Source organism: Dermacentor silvarum, chromosome 2 (assembly GCF_013339745.2).
Source record: "Dermacentor silvarum isolate Dsil-2018 chromosome 2, BIME_Dsil_1.4, whole genome shotgun sequence".
Lineage (NCBI taxonomy): Eukaryota > Metazoa > Arthropoda > Arachnida > Ixodida > Ixodidae > Dermacentor > Dermacentor silvarum.
The window spans coordinates 86810940-86829348 of record NC_051155.1 but is presented as its reverse complement, the minus strand read 5'-3'; the positions used below and the strand labels follow the sequence as shown (position 1 = coordinate 86829348).

At 43.9% G+C, this 18409-nt stretch overlaps 1 protein-coding gene across 2 annotated transcripts in view; it reads right to left on the bottom strand.

Moving 5' to 3' along the window:
* Nucleotides 1–1361: 1361 nt before the first annotated feature.
* LOC119441591 (polypeptide N-acetylgalactosaminyltransferase 11-like) overlaps nt 1362–18409 on the bottom strand; it is an 82852-nt gene continuing 65804 nt past the window's right edge. For both annotated transcript variants that reach the window (XM_037706200.2, XM_049661441.1), the window contains one exon: nt 1362–11190. In XM_037706200.2, the coding sequence (XP_037562128.1) occupies nt 11047–11190 (144 nt within the window). In that variant the 3' untranslated portion in view covers nt 1362–11046. The remainder of the gene's footprint in view (nt 11191–18409) is intronic.

The following is an 18409-nucleotide window of genomic DNA, read 5'->3' as shown; positions in this document are numbered from 1 at the left end:
GAAAAAGCTGGCAGACTAAGGATCTTGCACTGTGAACAAACAGATTACTCTGCCCTGTTCCAGTAGCTGAAAAATGTTAAGTACATTCAAGTTAACTCCACATCTTTTAACATAACATGGTTATAACAATTATCTCCAATAACAGTGAAATTTTCATTGCACTTCAGTATTGTTATAAGAGGGCTTGACCTTACTTATTATGTGCATTAAGATGTGAAAAAAAAATAAAGGAACACAGTCACTCACGTTGGATATTGGGTGAGCAAATGGGAAGAGTGCATCTAATACAGGCAAGTACCCTAGGTGATCAGAAGCAAAAGCAAACAGTTACCAGCACTTTAACCAAAGCATGTCAGATACACGTCACCCCCATGATACCAGAAATTTTGCTCATATACAGCAACAAAACTATTCTAGTAAACCTTTTTCATGGTCTAGTGCGAAGACATACTTGTAACAGAAAAATACACAATAAAGATGCAATTACATGGCGGCACTTGTTCTTCATACCCTGCCATGTGACTGACTTTTTTAGGCTACTTTCTGTTACAGCAAAGTATATCAGCCCTGAGTACTTTGCTGTGGACACATTATATATTTGAGAAACCACTACAACCTCTTAGGTTCAACACTAAAAAGAGCACATTTTGATGCGAAAGCGTCAAATGGCCCATCAAGCGGAAGCATGTGTTATCGATGCGTTTCTTGTCCACGCAAGCTCTCGCCTCCATTCTAACTGCACCTTGGTAAGACCAAATCAAGACGCGTCAATGGTCTCGACACGCCCGCTTGTCCGCGAGGAGTTCATTACTCGAAGGACCGCTCAGCGGCATTCAAGTGGACATTGATGCTTTCGCATTCACAACTCATAAGAAGTTATTAACATAAGAACACATTAAGCATCGCGCTTCATGAGCTCACATTATGAAGCTCTTTTGCTATGGCAGCTTGCAGCCTACGCTTGATAAATTCCGCCTTACTTGCAATAGCATAATTGAACTTAAATCTTGTGAAAACCTTACACATTCCACCAAGTCGTCTTAAAACAGTCTGCTTCTTGACATTGCACTTCTGTTGTTTTGGCCCGCTAAAGGCCAACTGCATTGAAATTTCACTTTGGCTAAATTAGTTATAAATGAATATAATACAAAAGTAATCATGGAGAAGCTGTAGCGTGGAAATGGTCAAAATGTTAACTTAACAGCGCTAAAATATCCCATTGGTACATGCGATGCAGATCTCACAACATGTCTTCTAAGATGTTAAGTGCTTTGCGGACGTCACCATGATTTCAGAGGTTGACTGATTAATGGGTTTTAATGGCGCAAGGGCCAGTTGCGCAAGGGCGCAAGGGCCAGATTGGCGCCAAAGAGCGCCAATATCAGAGGTCATTCTTCAGGTTAGTTGTAAATGTTCCACATACTGCTTCATTTCTGCCGAGTGGTAATGACAGTATTTTCTACAAAGGAATTTAGGTGTCAAAAAAATATATTTTTGAAAGCTTTTCATGGTGCATCCACTTGTATTTTTAACCTAGAAAACTGTTCTATGAATACCGTTTGGGAATCTAATTGTTTTATGCAGTAAGAAATTTCACTGTAGTTCGCTTTTAGGCATCAGTGGTGTGGTAATGGCAACACAAGTGCCAGTGTACTTTATTGAATGCATAAAATTTACAAAGGCGCTTCCAAGCAGAACCCCAGGGCTACCCTTGATAATGTTGGCTTTTTACCTATACAGTCAAACTTTGCAATAATGAAATGGGATATACCGAAATAATGGGCATAACAAAGTCAGTGAAATTACCCTTGAAATCCCGCAGAAATTCATATAGCAGTACATGCAATAATGGATATAACGAAGTAATGGTTATAGCGAAGTAATTATGGCTCCCCCCTTCAACTTTGTAACAACGAGGCTTTACGGTATGTTTTACACAGTCTGGACTTAGTTTGTTTGCTTATCCAGATTTTTAATTACTTTCCTATTTTTGTTTATTTTCTTGTCTACTTCATGTCAATTCAAATGCCTCATTTGAAGTAGAAAGGTTACATTAATCTCTCTCTCCCTTGCCCTAATAAGCTTTAGCAACAACTTGCTTTTAAGGCTCGTTGCTATGGCTTGTTGCTATGATTACCTTGATGCTAATGTAACCTTGCACATCAGTGGAAACCAAGGCGGGAAACAGCTTTTACTGTTAACGGTGACAAAAGGTGGGCTTGATGGCCCTTCATAATTTTTTTTGTTTTTCAAGCTGGCTGGAAATAATGTATTTATAGGTGGAATAGTTATATTCCCTTCTAGTTCTTTGTAGTATAGTCCCATTCTTCACAAGGTGAATGCATACATTTGTTTCAGTTAAAATAGCATCTGGGTGCCATTACCTTGATGCCTCTTTGGAATGACTTTTTGCTATGATTGTATACAATATCAAACCCAGAAACCGGCCTTGCGGTAACAATTATATTAGATTAAAGTAAATACTTATGCACTAGAATTCTTTGACACTACCGTTAGTGCTTTACAACTGTTACAAGTTGAGAAGAAACATTTAGACAACCTACGTGCAGATGCCTGAAGCAACTACACAGGTTGTCTAATGCAGGACGCTTTGTGGTGTAGAAATATATCAAAAACATATAAACATTAATTGAAAGAACACATATCTACCACTGTAATATTTTAGAAGTGGAAAGCAGCAGCATGGTAAAGCACACCTGGTTGTTGGGACGATTTCATAACCATTAGAAAGAAAATGAAAAAGAGAAACCTGTTGCTTGTTACATGGATTAGGGGTGCGGTTACATGTCCTCCGCCAAGCATGTCATGGCTCATGAGATCTTGCGCTCATCAAAGGACATGATGGCAAACAGAATGATGCATGTAATTACTGTAGTACTGGTAACTACAGTGGTCGCTTGGGCTTTTCAGAAAAAACATAAGCAGGTGATTCACTGCACGGTGCACTATAACATGAGCAACCAGACAAATTGTGGTTAGCAAAGCAAACAGCCTTTTCAAAGCAAGCACAAATTAGTGGTATGGCTCCTCTAAAGACAGCCAAAAACAAGCAGGGTATTTCACCTAAAGGATGAGCTTAAGGGTCAATGTTATCCGAGTTAAAATGGTATACTGCGTGAGTTCTTAACTCCCTACATGATTTGGAAATGAAGGTTGTTGAAATACGTAAAGCGATCGAGAACTGGCTGCTCTTACAGACTGCAATGCTATGTTGCGTTAAGCAATGACAGTGACGGCCTGTAGGCTGTTCTTCTCATTTAAAACAAAAGCTCCACATTTCAGTGAATGTGTAGCTCGAAGCCACTTAACAATCTGACCATGTGGAAGGAGCTACACAGCTGTGAACATCTTGCTGATGAGCATGGCAGCTACTACAGCAGTCAGAACATACAGCAAAGAAAAACAATGGAACACATCAAGTTTTCATTGACAGCTCATGTAGGTAAGAATGCTGGTGATGGGTCATGTATTATCGCAGTTTGCCGGTGGTTTCAGCGACTGCAAAGCCTGGTTATGGGCAACGCATGATGGAAATGTTGCCAAACCTACTATGGGCCCACATTGGCACATTGCCACAAAGTATCATACGCAATTTGCCTGAACGCACGGTGGTTGTTTCACCACTACAGGAATGATGCTCAATAGGTCGACATTAATTCACTTGGTTGAGAATGAACTTGACTTGAATGTGATTTTGGGCTTTAATATCCCGGGATCCTCTACAGGAACTAATCATAAACCTTGGAAAACAATTCAATTCACCTGGGGAAATTTAACTGATTTAGGTAAACAATGATTGCTTAGTCTATTCGTACTGGCAAATCTGGGTAACACTTTATTTGTGACAGTGATTACAGGCATTTTGTCTAATGTTATACTAAACAACTAACTCCATTAAATGCCTTGAACAAGCTGAACGGTACAATGCACTATAATTTGCAATTGACGCCACGAAAAGCTTTTCATATTTTGCAAAATCTGAATCAAACACAGTAGCGTATAAGGCGTATGTGCTTTGCTGATGTATGTGCAAGGTACCCGACACGCATGGTTGGGAAAATGTGCAAAATTGTTGGAGCTTACAACGTTGTAATGTTTGCTGCCGTGATGTCTGTAGCATATGACTAGAAGTACGCTACTGCTGCCTGCCATTGCGCCACACTGCAATGCCGACCCTGAGGTCTCTGTGGCTACTCACTCGCAATAAGCTGATCTTCAAATTGAGCAATGCTTTTCAACATCACAAAGAACATTCGTGAGAGCAAATGGGAACAGGCTGAGTTGAGAAGGCAATATGCCCTTGAAACACCGCCTTCAGTGTGCATAGACTAAAAATAAAGTCAAGGAAAGCATCAGAAAACTACCTGTTTCTAATTGAAGTGCAGAATTAGCAACGAAAACTCTTATTCTTTCCTTGGCTTCATATTGTTGTACTCATAAGAATAAGCGCTTCTCTGTAAATCTGATTCTCCTGCTTTGCTTCCTTATCCCAATTGATCAACAAAGGGAGGAGATACGCCGATATCATATTTTAAATCATATGATCAGTATATGACCTATACTGGGAGAATGCTTGCCCCTGATACAAAGCAAATCATTTGTTTATCAGACATGGCATCAATGCCAAGGCACCAAATTAAGTTATTTAGCCAGTTAAAGTCTGAAGCACTGCAGTGGAGGGCTCCAGAATAATTCTGAATAAATGGGGTGCTCAAACGTACAACTAAAGCTAGATGAAAGAACATTTTCCCATTTTTCCCCTGTTAAAAAGCGGTAACTGCCGCGGGGAATTGAACCTGGTAACGCTAAGGTAATAAATCATGCATTCAAGACATGCGGTGCAGCAAAGCAATCATTCGAGTTTCGCCTGCTCACAAACAGATGGCGCAGTAGGAAGTCTATCATAGCCACAACAAAGGCTTGCATTTTAAGAATGAGCAATGATATGTAAGAGCACACACATGGATGAACTGATGTCGATCTTAGCTGCAGCCACTAAGAAAAATGTCACAGTCTTATCAGCAAAGAGGCTTTGCAACTGTTCTGCAATTCTGCAATTAATATTTGCTGTTACCGTAATGTAAGTGACACTTGAACGCAGTGCTAACATTCGAATAAACACGACTAATGTGCATACAAAAAAATGGCATGCAGCTTTCCAAGCTCCTATCTGCTAGCATGTGCGGCAGAAAGGACCCCGCTACTGCTACTGTCTTTCAATATAGGGACCTATGACCTCGACTGACACACCCAGTTTTAGAGCAATGTCTTGCTCAGGGACCTTTGTGACAGTTTCATAATTTGCCCACCTGACAATTCTGCTACCATAAAGGTGCTGTCCATGACATCACCAATGGTTTCTTGTGAGTTTCTGGCAGCTGCCTGTGCACAGTGCTGCTAAGGTTGCCTTGGCAAGCAAATGTAAAAGGGTGCTTTGCTGTCTGCTTGTGCTCGGGCATGACTTTGGCACAGAAATTTTCTTGGTTGAGAAATAAATTTCCTCTCGACAACAGCTGATGCCTAGGAAAACTTCTGTAGTTGGAGCGATTTCGCGGAGTGTCAAAAAGTGGGAAAGTGATTTGTAAAAGGAGGATGTTTGTACCATAGTGGGCAGAACTTTGGAGGCAACAGTGGTGTGGCTTTTGGTGGGGCTATGTAGCCTGAAATTCAGACACGCACCTCACTGATGGAACATGCATGCACACGTACCACTTGATTTCAGGCCACACACCAAGGGTTCACGATGGAAAGTACTTTCTTTTTTTTATTCGCAGCACATGTGGTCTTCACACTTTTGCTAGTAACCGTCAATCGTTTCCTGAATTGCTATACTACAGTAAACATGCCACACCATACCTCACTGCACTCCAGCCGTCACAACTTTGTATTAATTGCATGAGCTTGCTGAAATCTACTTCGTACAGTATGGAGAGCACCTATTTACAGATGTTGAGCGCAAGATGGACAGACAACTTTACAAGGTAGCTACATTGCTTGATGAATGAAGCCAGACTAATGTAGAAGTCTCCTCTGCTACGTCACCAGTGAGCATAACCCCTCCAGTGCATGCTGTCCCCCTAAACAGCCATAGTCTGCTGTGTTAGCACGGTGTCATATATGCACTTGCAAAGTGATATGGCCTGCGCAAAAGCGGATTATTTCCTCACTGCAAGGGGAAGGAATTTGTGGCAAAAGATGAAGATGTTGGAAGTAACAGGAAATTCCGCGAATGCGTCAATCCCCTCACTGGGATTTTGTGCCACCTAGGTTCTTACTTTACCCATACTTATTCTGCAGTGGGGAGATGGCCTGAGAACAGCACTACCTGCCATTTGTTAAGGAATCGTGGTCGGTAGAATCAAACGAAAAAGTTAAGACGAGGGGCATCACAAACAACCATGGCCAAGGCAGTGGTAATGTTTTCATTCGAAGCAGTCCCAAGCATAACACTCTGGCTAAATCACTTTACATGTGAGAATTTCACCAAAGAAATCCACTTTTTTCGCTTTACGATACCCTATATTTCCCCATCCGTCTGTAACTGCTTTGATAAACCTGCTGGCTAGAAATGGTTTTAGGCGCAAAAAATAAGACACGGACAACAGAATAAAAGACCCGGACTGGCGCACACTTACTATATACTATACTGAAGTAATGGCCTGCAAACCCTTTTTCTCAGATAAGTGCAAACCACAGATGGTAGATAAATAACTGATACAGGCTATCCATTACCCGTGATTCAATCCTGTATTGCTGTGCAACCTACGTATCATTGTTTCGTGCAGTGCCTTTGCTCAGTGACCCAGAATTTGAGTGACACACAACACTGTAACTACAATGTGACCTGCCACGAGTGGTACATGTCTAAGCAGATAGTAAAATCTAGGTAAAAGACCACTCAAAGCCTTCGTTCAGTGTCATACACAGCCAAAGAAAATGTAGTTTTAAATGACTACAGTAGAACCTAGTTCATAAATTTTAAAGAAAAATGCGAAAGGAATGTACTAACCGGCAAAACATACAATCCAAAATCACTAAAACATTTGACACACTGAACTGTAGTTTACATCTACGTAATGCGAAGCGTTGTGCGAATTGTTGCAGCAGGAGATGACAATGCGTGTTCAGCTAGTGAGGCTTGAGCAATTCGAGACGGGCATTGTCGTTCTTGCGGCTTCGCCAAGATTACGTTTGCGCTCTCCAAATTCAGCCTGGGTAAGCCGCTTCTTCGAGTGGGGCATTATGGCAGGAAGTTTCGAAGCACTCACATGGCGTGAATCGTTGTGACATAAGACGCCGACGCGCGTCAGGCTCATGGGGCCTGAGTGACCCGAGATGAAATGAAGCTGGTGGATGACGGCGAAATATGATGCCTACGATGCCACCAGAGTGAAACATGATGCTCACTTTGTGCTGCAGCATGGAACGGCGACGCGTATTAGGTTTATCACCTATTTTCCAACTTCCAACGGCACTATGCCCAACGCTCTGTGAAACAGATAGGTGAAAATGCTCATCGCAATCGGGTTGGCGGCGATGACTGTGAATGTGGCGAACGGCAACCCAGGAGGAGATTTAGGTGCTACCATAATAGAAAACTGAGTGCGTGCCGGCGTTCTCGCGTGAGACGGGCGGGCGAGTATTGCGAGGGAGCTGCTGGGGCAGGCCACTACTGTTCTCGATCGCGCACGCCTTTTCTTGTTACATGTTTACGCCTTTTCTTGTTTACGTATCGTACAATTGCAGTTTGGTGATGTACTAAACATTGGTGCCGAAAGAACGTATTTTCCGGGAACGCATTAAGCATAAAAACAGAAGCGTAACGGTATTCGGTAATCTTTTGTGTTCTTGATCGTACACGTTGGTGCCAAGAAATCAACCGTAACCGGATCATATCAACGATGTTCCACTGTACATATGCTTCCATGCATACACCCATTCAAAACAATGTAAGCAGCAGATTTACAAGCAATGTTATCGTCAGTAGAAAGCACTGCGGTTCTCGGCATCATTTTGTGACGTACCAATGAATGTCAAGGCACCAAAATATACGATGCAATTATTTTGGCACCTCCTGTGGTTTCAACATTGCAACTCCGACAGCAGTGCACCCTAACACCTCAGCCACGACAAGTGGGTTTTCCACTACAATGCAATGTCTCTCATCGCCGCTCCAATAGTTTTGGGAAGTACAGATGACCAGTAGTCTGCAGAACACTAAGCAGGTACATTGCTTTCTTTGTCAAAAATAAGAGAAGCCCCTGTATTCTCCCAGCCCCACACCCGTACTCTTGAGATTGCACAGTAAAGTTGAAAAATGCCAAACAGATACGTAAGCACCCAGACCGTCTACAAAACCGATCGTACAGATGTGAAAAAAACAACAACAACAAAACAAACACTTCAATTACGATGAAACAAAAAACAAAGCCGCAGTACCACAAACAATTATATTAAAGTCTCGGTTATAAGCAGCAAAGGAGAAATTAGAAGTGAGCACAGTGTGATCTGCATGATTAGCCTCAAGTACTGGCTGCTCTCAGGCACATGATCCTAGTAAAACTTCTAAGCTTAGAGAAGAGCCACTCATTTTAGCAAGCTCCTTAATTTCTTTCATATATGACAGATCAATCCCTTAAATTGAGAATAAATTTTACATTCATGACACCACCTTGGGGACATAAATGGGGGTGTTTTCAGGGTGAACATTTGTTGATTCTATAACATCACATGATGGATCTAATGACACCTAGACTTAGTTTTCATCATCCCCAATAGGTAGCAGTACATACTAAACTCGTTATTCTCACCAGAACAAAGCATGTAGCCGGCTTTCTCCACATGTCCCACCAAATTTTCAGCTTATGCTAAAGTGCGTTTAGTATATCACTTTCGCAACAGGCACATGTACCTAAAGATGCATGCCACATTTAGGAGACCCTTGGAGGAAGAGCATGAGATTCACCACTTGAAATACCCCACAAGCAATGTGGAGAGGCAGTTTATACACGGATACCTGGCCAGCCACTAATAAACACCCCAGATGTAGCAAGGCAGCATTTCACATGCTCTGTGCCACAGTTCTTCAATCATGCCAGTTGCAAAATTCTCCATAGCCCTCATATTTAAGAATCCAGAGACAGAGATGGGCAAACAGCATGGAGGTCTGCTGATTCTTGCATCTCTATGAACAACAAGACTAACTGGGCGCAGTAGCAAGAAGAAAAAACAGATCTATGAGCCCACTGTAGCAAGACCAAATAAATAAACAACATTCTTTTTTTTTTTTTTGCACTGGAGATGTGTCTTAAAGCATAATGTTAGGAATTTACCCCTCAGCCAGATCTGCCATTTTGGGCACTCTAACATACTTAATAGGCTACAATACACCAAAGCAGTTTCACTTTGTCTCTGACTGGTGGCATGTAAGTCAATAGATCCTGCACGGATTAATGCCTGGAGCATGCCCGGAGTATGAAGCACAGTTACAAAACTGGCATGATTAAAGAGCTTGAACTGGCACAGCTGTCAGGGCTTTTAGTCACAACAGCAGGTCAGGTGGTTGTCACAAGAGGCCACAAATACACTTGGCTGCTCACAATGAAAGCCCCTGCAGAGCTTACTGCCTGTAAAGGGCAGAGCTCAGCTTGCGACCACATGGAGGGCCGCGAGGCAATGCGCAAACACGACGACATTGATATCACGAGACAAGAGGGCTTACATTTGGCTATCTATATTGCTTGCGAAAAAAACAATTACGTGAGGCATCTTCCACGCTGGCCGACTGTGTAAGACGCCTACATTGTCCTTGCACGTCCATAAGTAGCAAGGCAAATCTCCTTTGTCATCAAGAGTGTACAGCCCTATGCAGCCTACAGACACATCAATTACTTTTCCTTACAGTTAGAAAAGGCTAGTCAGAAATGGGTGTAAATAAGTTAACGTTAAGGCAGCAGCCACTGCAATAGTGAAGGTTCGGGTCTAAAGACACGTCATCACACATACGTTCACTGTACCAACGGAAGAGTTCACTTATGGGTGCTTGCAGTGGGGTTCTGCACTTTCTTATGTTCTGGTTATGCCTATTGCCAGATTCTAAGTAATACTGTCATTTAAACTTGCATGATGGTTATCACAATTATTAATAATAAGTAACGGTGTTAACATCTGCACAGACCCAAACAATAAGAGACACTGGAGCAAAACATTAAGATAACCTACATTGCGAGATTGACATGGCAACAGCAGATAAGTCAGTCTTGCCGACACTGGAGGCTTGAAAAGCCAGTGAAAAAAATTAATAAATAAACAAAACACAATTGGTGACGCAGCCTTGAAATTCTTGAACCACCTGCCCATGAAACCATAGATTTTAATGGCCTGTTCCTGGCTAGTCCATATTAATCAATAAGGAGATAATATTGCACTCGAGGGTAAGTAAAGGCTGAAAGTGGTCACTCTCGTCTCATTTTCTTGCTCAGAATGGTCCGATATACAATAAGAAATCATACACCCATAGCGTTGCAGTGGCTGCAGTGTGGGCTTCAAATTCAGAAAGAAAGATTTCGGCCACAATTATTTCTCCATTTAAAAGATCAACCTTTCTCTGGCAAAATTTGAGCGAATGCTGCACCAGTCTATAACTGATCCAATATTCTACTTAAGTGTCTCTCTAGTACCAGTCAAAGTAGCAAGTAGCAGTGAGTTTGCCTCAAATGCAGAATTCTCCCAACTTCCCATCCCTACGAGTCACCCAACTACACAGAGGCAGCTGAGAACACCAACTGCACAGAAGGCTGCGCACGCTACTGTGCAAGGCAGCTGAGATTCAGACACAATTTGAACACGCATTAAACAAACACGTTCAGGACAGAAAGTCTCTGATAACGCCTCACAAAGGCGAAGAAGGGTGTCATCACAAAGAACGTCCACGTGATCACATGCAGCACACCGGTACGTTTTGTCACAGGATCGCTCACGCACTCCGACTGAGATTCTGTGTGGTGACTGCCAGGATTCGGTGCGTCAGTGCGCACCAACCAGGCGGAAGTCCCAGTGGTGCACTACCTTGGCGTCATTACACATCTCGAGTGTGACGTGCTGACCAGCTCGGGCCTTCTTGGCACCCAGACACAGGCCGGCCGCCAGGTTGTACAGGGCAGTGCTTTTCTGCACGGGCACACACCATGACGTCATAGTGTCAGTACGAGCACTTCTGAACATTTATCCTCTGTTCAAGATCAGAAAGCATCAATGAGCGGGCAAACGTGGGTAAGTGACATTGTCACGCGGTGTAGAAATGAGGTGACGACAAAGGAATTACCTGAATAATTAAAGACAGATATTTATTGCGGCAAACTCGTGCCCGCAATGAAAAAGAATAACTCAGCGGCAACGATTGTGATAAGCACAGTAGCTGTCAATGAATCAAATGAAGCATCTCTTGCAGGGCCATTATTTATACATGACGTAGAAGTTTCTCAATGACTTGCATATAGCATTGCAAATGTTCCTGAATGAGCTAGAAGCTTCGCATTGAAAGCGTTCTCAAATACGGCAATAACAGTACAGCTTTGAAGAAGAGGAAGAAAACATTTATTTGTGGCGATGTTTAGTCTGCATCACCACACAGCTTTGAGAACGCACAGATAAGCACACAAAATGCAAGAACATACACTATAGACCCTTTTTGTGGAGTAGTTTGCTCTAGAGGAACGAGATGGTGCTTTCGGCAGCACGCCATACACTGCCTCAGCGAAAGCACACAAATACTAATCCTTTACTGCTTTGGCCCTGCTGCCGTGCGATCAACTGTCACAAATGCAAGTGGGTAATCGCTAACGCACTGTACGTCATTGATGCTGCAAAATGAGCAACGCTAGATGGAAAAGGTGAGTCAGTCACGATTTCAGACACAAAAAATAATGATGAAATATTATGGAATGAAATGAATCTGTGGGACCAAGTCCACGGACCACTGCTGCATAAGGACTGTCTCTGTGGCCGGCCCTTAGCGATGTACGGCTTTTCTCAAGGATAAAAAAAATTCACTCGTTTGCCAGCATTGTATCGCTAATCTCGAAAGTAACAGCTTCAACCCCCGAAACGTCAGCAAGAGTGAGCACCACTCATAACACAGTGACAATGGGAGTAGCGCCGCTTTGATGCATAATAAGTTTCTCGGACATTATCTGCACCATGCATCAATCTCACAGCAAATTTACGCCCACTCTATCGCCAACATTTTTAAGAATAAGTGAATGGGCACAAACTTGAATCAATGCACCGAAGCATCGGTGACAAACACCGATAATACACTAATAATAAAAGCTGAATGTTTCATGACGGTCCACAGAGCAAGCGAGTGACTAGCCATAATGCATCTTTGCTACAGGCTATTACCAAGTACAGAAGAACAACATTCCAAGCCTTGTGGGAAGGAAGAACAAATCTGTCGCAACTGAGCACACCCACAAGCGATTAGGCAGAAAATGAACAATGAGATAGTGACTGCACTGAAGAACGTTACTGTATCAGAAACATGAGAAGTTTAAAAGTGCTAGCCAAATAAAGAATGAACAGTAAAACACACTGATCCTGATTTAATTCATAAGCGGAAAGGTTGGATAGCTTGGAATACATTTCTAGCCCCACTTATACAAGAAATCTTGTTAATTCGACCCTTGTTAATTCGAAAAATTGGATAATTCGGTCTCGTCCTTTGGTCCTGGCAGGCGTATGCATTATTTAATGCAATCAAACTCTCGTTAATTCGGACGTATCTGGCTGTACATCGGTTAATTCGGACAACTCTCGGAGCTCGACGAGTGCGGAGCGCTGCAAAAGAGCAAAAATGGTGCCAGCATACAACCGAAACAAAGCGGGTGAGTCTCCACCGCCACAGTCATTATCGGATATCGTACGTGAATGACGGCAACGCCGAAAGGCTTTGAGCTTATTGGTGCCTTTGAAGCCTTTATTCTTGCATTCATAGCCACGCGTAACACCGCGTTGGTCGCGTGCCTTCATAGCTGCGTAGTCATCATCCATGATTGCGTCGATAGCCACCACGGTTTCGTCCACAGCGGTCGCAGCAAACAGTAGTTTCGTTTTGACTCGGTGCGTGCGTCGGCCGCGTGCCTTCAGAACTGCAATGTCACCGTCCATGATCACGTCGATAGCGGCTATGGTCTCATCCACAGTGGTTATGGAAAACAGTTTTAATGCGCAAGCGATCTTTGGCGAGTGCCCCAGCAATATCTGTCACGAGAAAAGTGTAATGCCTTGTGTCAGCACAAAAATGCGTAATTTGCGAAGTTAAGACATTAAATTACTATAAATGTGTAAATGTAGATGATTGGCAGCTTAATAAGCGACGAGGAACAATTGAAACAAAAGAAGAAGAAAATATGATCAGAGAAAACTGTTCTCGTCAGGCCAAATTGAAAGCTTACTTTCCCGCATTACGGGTGTGTGTGCAGAGAAGCCTGCTGTGTGACTGCCGAGTATAAAAATCAGGATAACTGATTGATACATGTGATAATAGTACAATAACAATAATAAATGATTGGTGGCATTAAAAAAAATGAAAACACTGGTGACGTTGCTGTCTCAAGGTCGTAACAAAAAAGAAAAAACAGAAAATAAACTAAAACAAATGAAAAAAACGGCTCTGGTGAAACCGGTTTTGACAGCGTTCTGGCTCAGTAGATACGATCACATTGAAGGGGCCATGCAGCTTCCTGGCAACTCATCTCCCCACAGTTTGGTACACGAATTTAATTTCCTTTGGCACCGGAACAGCGATGGGTAGACATGCATCATGCTAGGAAAAGCAAATAAGCAAAGTGAAGTAACAGCCGAGTCAAAGAATGCTTACGCATTAGTAGACAAATCTCAGAATTTCTGTACTCTTTTTTCGTCTTGACTTGGTGCAAAGCTGTCGAGGATGAAGACCACCGGCTACATAGCGACGTACGGATGATCTGCTGGCGACCAGTTCACTGGCAAAAAAATAATCGGGATGTGCATGCGGCAGTGAAAAGCATGTCTCAGATGAAAGCGCGCGCCGCTGCCGTGCTATTAAGTCATGAGGTCTTTGTCGCTTAAAGTGCTAATCAGATGAAGAGAATTCGCCTTTCGCATTGCGCTGTGGTGCCACCTTAGCGGGCTCCGCGAGAAACAATATGTACGGCGTCGGGGCCCCGCGGGACGCAGAGGCACGCTGCAAGAAGCGAGCTGAAATGGGTTTGTGCATTTGTCAGTCATTGTAATTTTCGTTTTGTGTGAGTGGCCGCTTGTTGGAAAGGACACCTAGGCTGGCAATGACTCTGGTGCGACTTACAACCGCAAGTCATCGAAATATGATGACGGGATTTCGTACAGCTACGCCGACAAAACCAGTCACCGTGCGATGTGCCTCTGAACAAATACATCGCACCATAACTCGATTGACACTGCGCCTACGCTTGTATTCCTGTTATTCATATTTATTCGTACCAAACATGAGTCCAAACATGCTTCGGAAGTTAAAATGCACGAATGTGACCACTCGCCAGCCGCACACATCAAGTTTAAGCTGGGGTCGATTCCGCTCAGATCGTACATAGCAGCAGAGTTCATGCATTTGCCACTGTTAGACTTGCACTCAACGTACGCTAATAGGATGATAAAAAGTGCTTTTATAGCCGAGTCTCGACCACAGTGGCTGTAGCTCTTCGAAGGGGTGACATTGCGCCCAGAGTATTTATGCAACGCAAGAACGGCGCATTTGTTTACATCGGCACCCGTACGGCCACCGCTCGCTGTTCGCTTCAAGTACAGTAGAAACCGTGCACCGCTCCCACGAAATAATAAGGAAATGTTCAAAGCATATATGAACCCTTCTCATGCACATATCAGACGCGATCACACTGAGACAAGAAGGCATGAACGTTCCGGGCACATCGAAAACGGCGACAACGACCACCTAGCCGCTCTGGCACGCGAAAATGCCGATGCTCGCCGTACTCGCGTGGCAACGAGCGGTGTTGTTGCTTACGATGCAGTATCGAAAGGGCCATCACTTGTTGCCTCTTTAGCATAAGAGGCAAACTGTGTTTTCGGTAACTACTAAGGCAGCATAAAAATACACTCTCCGTAGTTGCACTTCGTTCATGGAAGCGCAGGTGACTGCGACCGACAGCCTTCGTTCAAGAACGGTGCCTGTACCGCGGTATTAGCACTGCGCCGTGTCGCCGCTTCCCACTCTGCGTGTGCATCGTACTATGCTAAGAGTGGTTCACTTCAAGTCAGTAAGGTCAGTACCGAACTATATAAGCAGTTTCCTTCGTCATACTTGCTTATCCTATATTTCAGGACCGCCGGTAGCGGACGAACTCGTAGGCTGTGTTAGGCCTAATGAAGCTGCTTGAACGAGATCGACACCGCCTCAAACTTGATGTGGAGGGCTGTAAAGGGCTGGAAATCGTGCATATCAGCGCCGGAAGCACGTTTCAACTCAATTTGAGCGTCAATAAAAACATACACGAGCGCATTTGCGGCGATATTCCCGTTGTTGGTGCGACGTTCTCACTCGGCGGCCGCTCGCACGGCGAACAGCACACTGGTTTTGTCGGCGGCGGCGGTCGCTTCTTCGTCATATACTTGTATGACAATATAGGTCTCCTACTGGCACAGTATCCCAACTACAGCCGGCCGAGCGTTGGCGCCGGCGTGAGGTCGACTTCTGACCGACATCGGTGTCGTGTCGGCATATATTGTGATGTACCAGACGTTAACCGAATATCGCTGTGAACAGCTGAAGTTTCTACCGAAACACAGCGCAAATACTGCGTCGTCGACCGGCACAGCGCCGACAATAAAGAGTTCGCGTGCATGACGGCTATGCTGCATACGCGTGCATCGTCAGCTGCACGAACCACCAACGCTGTACAAAACGCTTTCGGCACTCGCCGCTAGGGTACAGCGCATGTGCACTCGGGACATGCAAAAGGCGGATTGCAACTTCCGCACTGCTTTTGTGCAGAATAGAAATAAGATTTGCTCATTCCTTCAGTAAATAAAAGAGTATTGATGTAGCAAGCATTTGCTTATTGTTTTCTTGATATCCTGGATAATTCAACATTTGGCTAATTCGGACATTCTTCTTGGTGCCATGAAATCCGAATTAACGAGGTTTTACTGTCGTACAAGCACCATATACACTGCTCGTGCCATTTGGACAAGGCGTCATGAGCTCTGAAAGCGTTGACATGTGCTCTGAAGCTGCGGCCAAAGCTTCGTGTGGTAGACCGAGTTGCCAACTACGATATCCACAAAAACAGAGGTTTGCCGAGCCGAACCAGCGTCATGCATATACATTGTGTGCACGAAGGCAACAGAGGATGCTGAGGCACGCAACGGATGCGTCACCACCCCATCAAACATGGCGGCACCCACACAATTGATGTGAAAAGGGTCTATAATATGATAAGATGTTGCTACAGTGGCAAAATAATGAAGTGAAGCAGACGCCTTATGCAGCAATACTCTAGTCGAAATTAAGAGGGAAAAAGTGGATTTGAGCAAGACATACAATGGTGCACAGCAGATGAAGTGGGGGCCTATTAGAGAATCAGAATGGAGCACCAAAGACAGAAACACAGTTGAGGGTGGCAGAAGATTAGATTAGCAGGCATAGAATGTTTCTTTTTCTTCTTTCTTTTGTTTATTAAATGCACACTGATATGATGAATGGCATAGGATGTCAGCTGAGGCAAGACATGAGTACCTAATTTAAGATCGCTGGGAGATCTCTCAGTCCTGCAGCGAACGTATATGCTGATGACGATCTTGTAGAAACTGGGGTTATCCAAGACAACATCCCTGAACTTGCCAATAGAGGGAGTGGAGTAGCCAGACTAGTTAAAGGCCCCAGAAAAAAATGTAAGTAGCGCCAACAGCGCCCCTTCGCCTCTGCCTCCTCTCCTAGAAGCTGCAGCAGTGCCTCTTTGGTGTCCACAAGGAAACTATCGACACGAAAGCCACGAGAATGGCCGCGCTCGACTGGCACACGCTCGTTAACGCAAGAGTTGTGTCTTCGGCGCCCATCGTTGCCTCGGCGCGCGTGCTGCGTTCCATCAAGTAAACAAGGCAAAAGTGAGTAGACATTCCAGATGGCGCTTGCTCGACCTTCTAAAAACACCAGTGCGTCACGTTTGAAACCGTGCGATTTCTCAGAGCTGCTGAGCTTACCCGGATGTCCATTTCCAGCGCAGTGGCGCTGCCTTCAGTAGTGTCAACACTGAGTGCGTCAGCATGCAAATGCACTCGCGTTCGGCCCTGCTTGCTTGCGGGGATGGTTTTTGCCAGTACAAGCGTTTAGCTCACTTAAATATTTTATAAAGCACTTCCATGACATGGTGTACTCCTAAAATAGTGAACAAGTCGTAACCGCACCATCGGCATAAACTCAGTTTAAAGACCCTGAATAAATAGGTTTCTTTCTCAGGGGCCTTATGTCATGCATCAAAACACAGTGCTAGCACTTCTGTACATTGACTGATTGAATACCGCATATTTTTTACATTTTCAGGCACTACACAAATCTCGCCCCTTGCTTTTACATACATTCCATTCGGCCGTCCTCAACGTTACCTTTTAGCATTTTTCCTACTACCAAACCTCTCCGACTTTTTTCAGGTCCCTTTGAATGTGATGCTGCTGTGAAGCCACACTTGGGGGCAAATATGCATTTAATTCACACCCTGACGTTACTGTTAAATGTTTAGCATTTTTGGTGCGGGTTATACGTGCTAAGATTCGGTACTTGCAATTGAAACAGCAGCCGCACTGCCTGGTCAGAAGAGCCACCATGTGAGTTGGCATACTGAGCATGGTCGGCAGCGTGGCATATTCGAATTAACTACCGCAGACACTTACGCGTTCGACTTATCGGGCCATTTTCACACATTGAAATACACTTAATTACGACCGGACTACGGACGTCAGCTTGAATAAACTGGAAGTTCAAAATAGATAGGTACGAATTAACAAGATGCCACTGTACATCATAGCAGTGACTAAGTAACAGTCACGCATATGACTTGCTCATCACAAAATGCTGCAAAAAAAATGCCAGAACAAGAGGAATTTTGCATGAAATAAGCCTTTACAAATGGTGTATGATGATTTTACAGTCCCAAAATTTGTAATTCACCACCTTCTGTGAGCTATGCTGACTATCTTATTCAAAAGGCAGGAAGTGCATACCGTCCCCATAGCATTAATCGACATAATGCAGTGATATGCCTTTTGCAACAATGAACTTGCATGAGAGGCTTCTGCATCCAATGTAGCAAGCTCCCCCAAAATTTAGTAAGCCAGTGCAGTAAAACATTGTTAATTC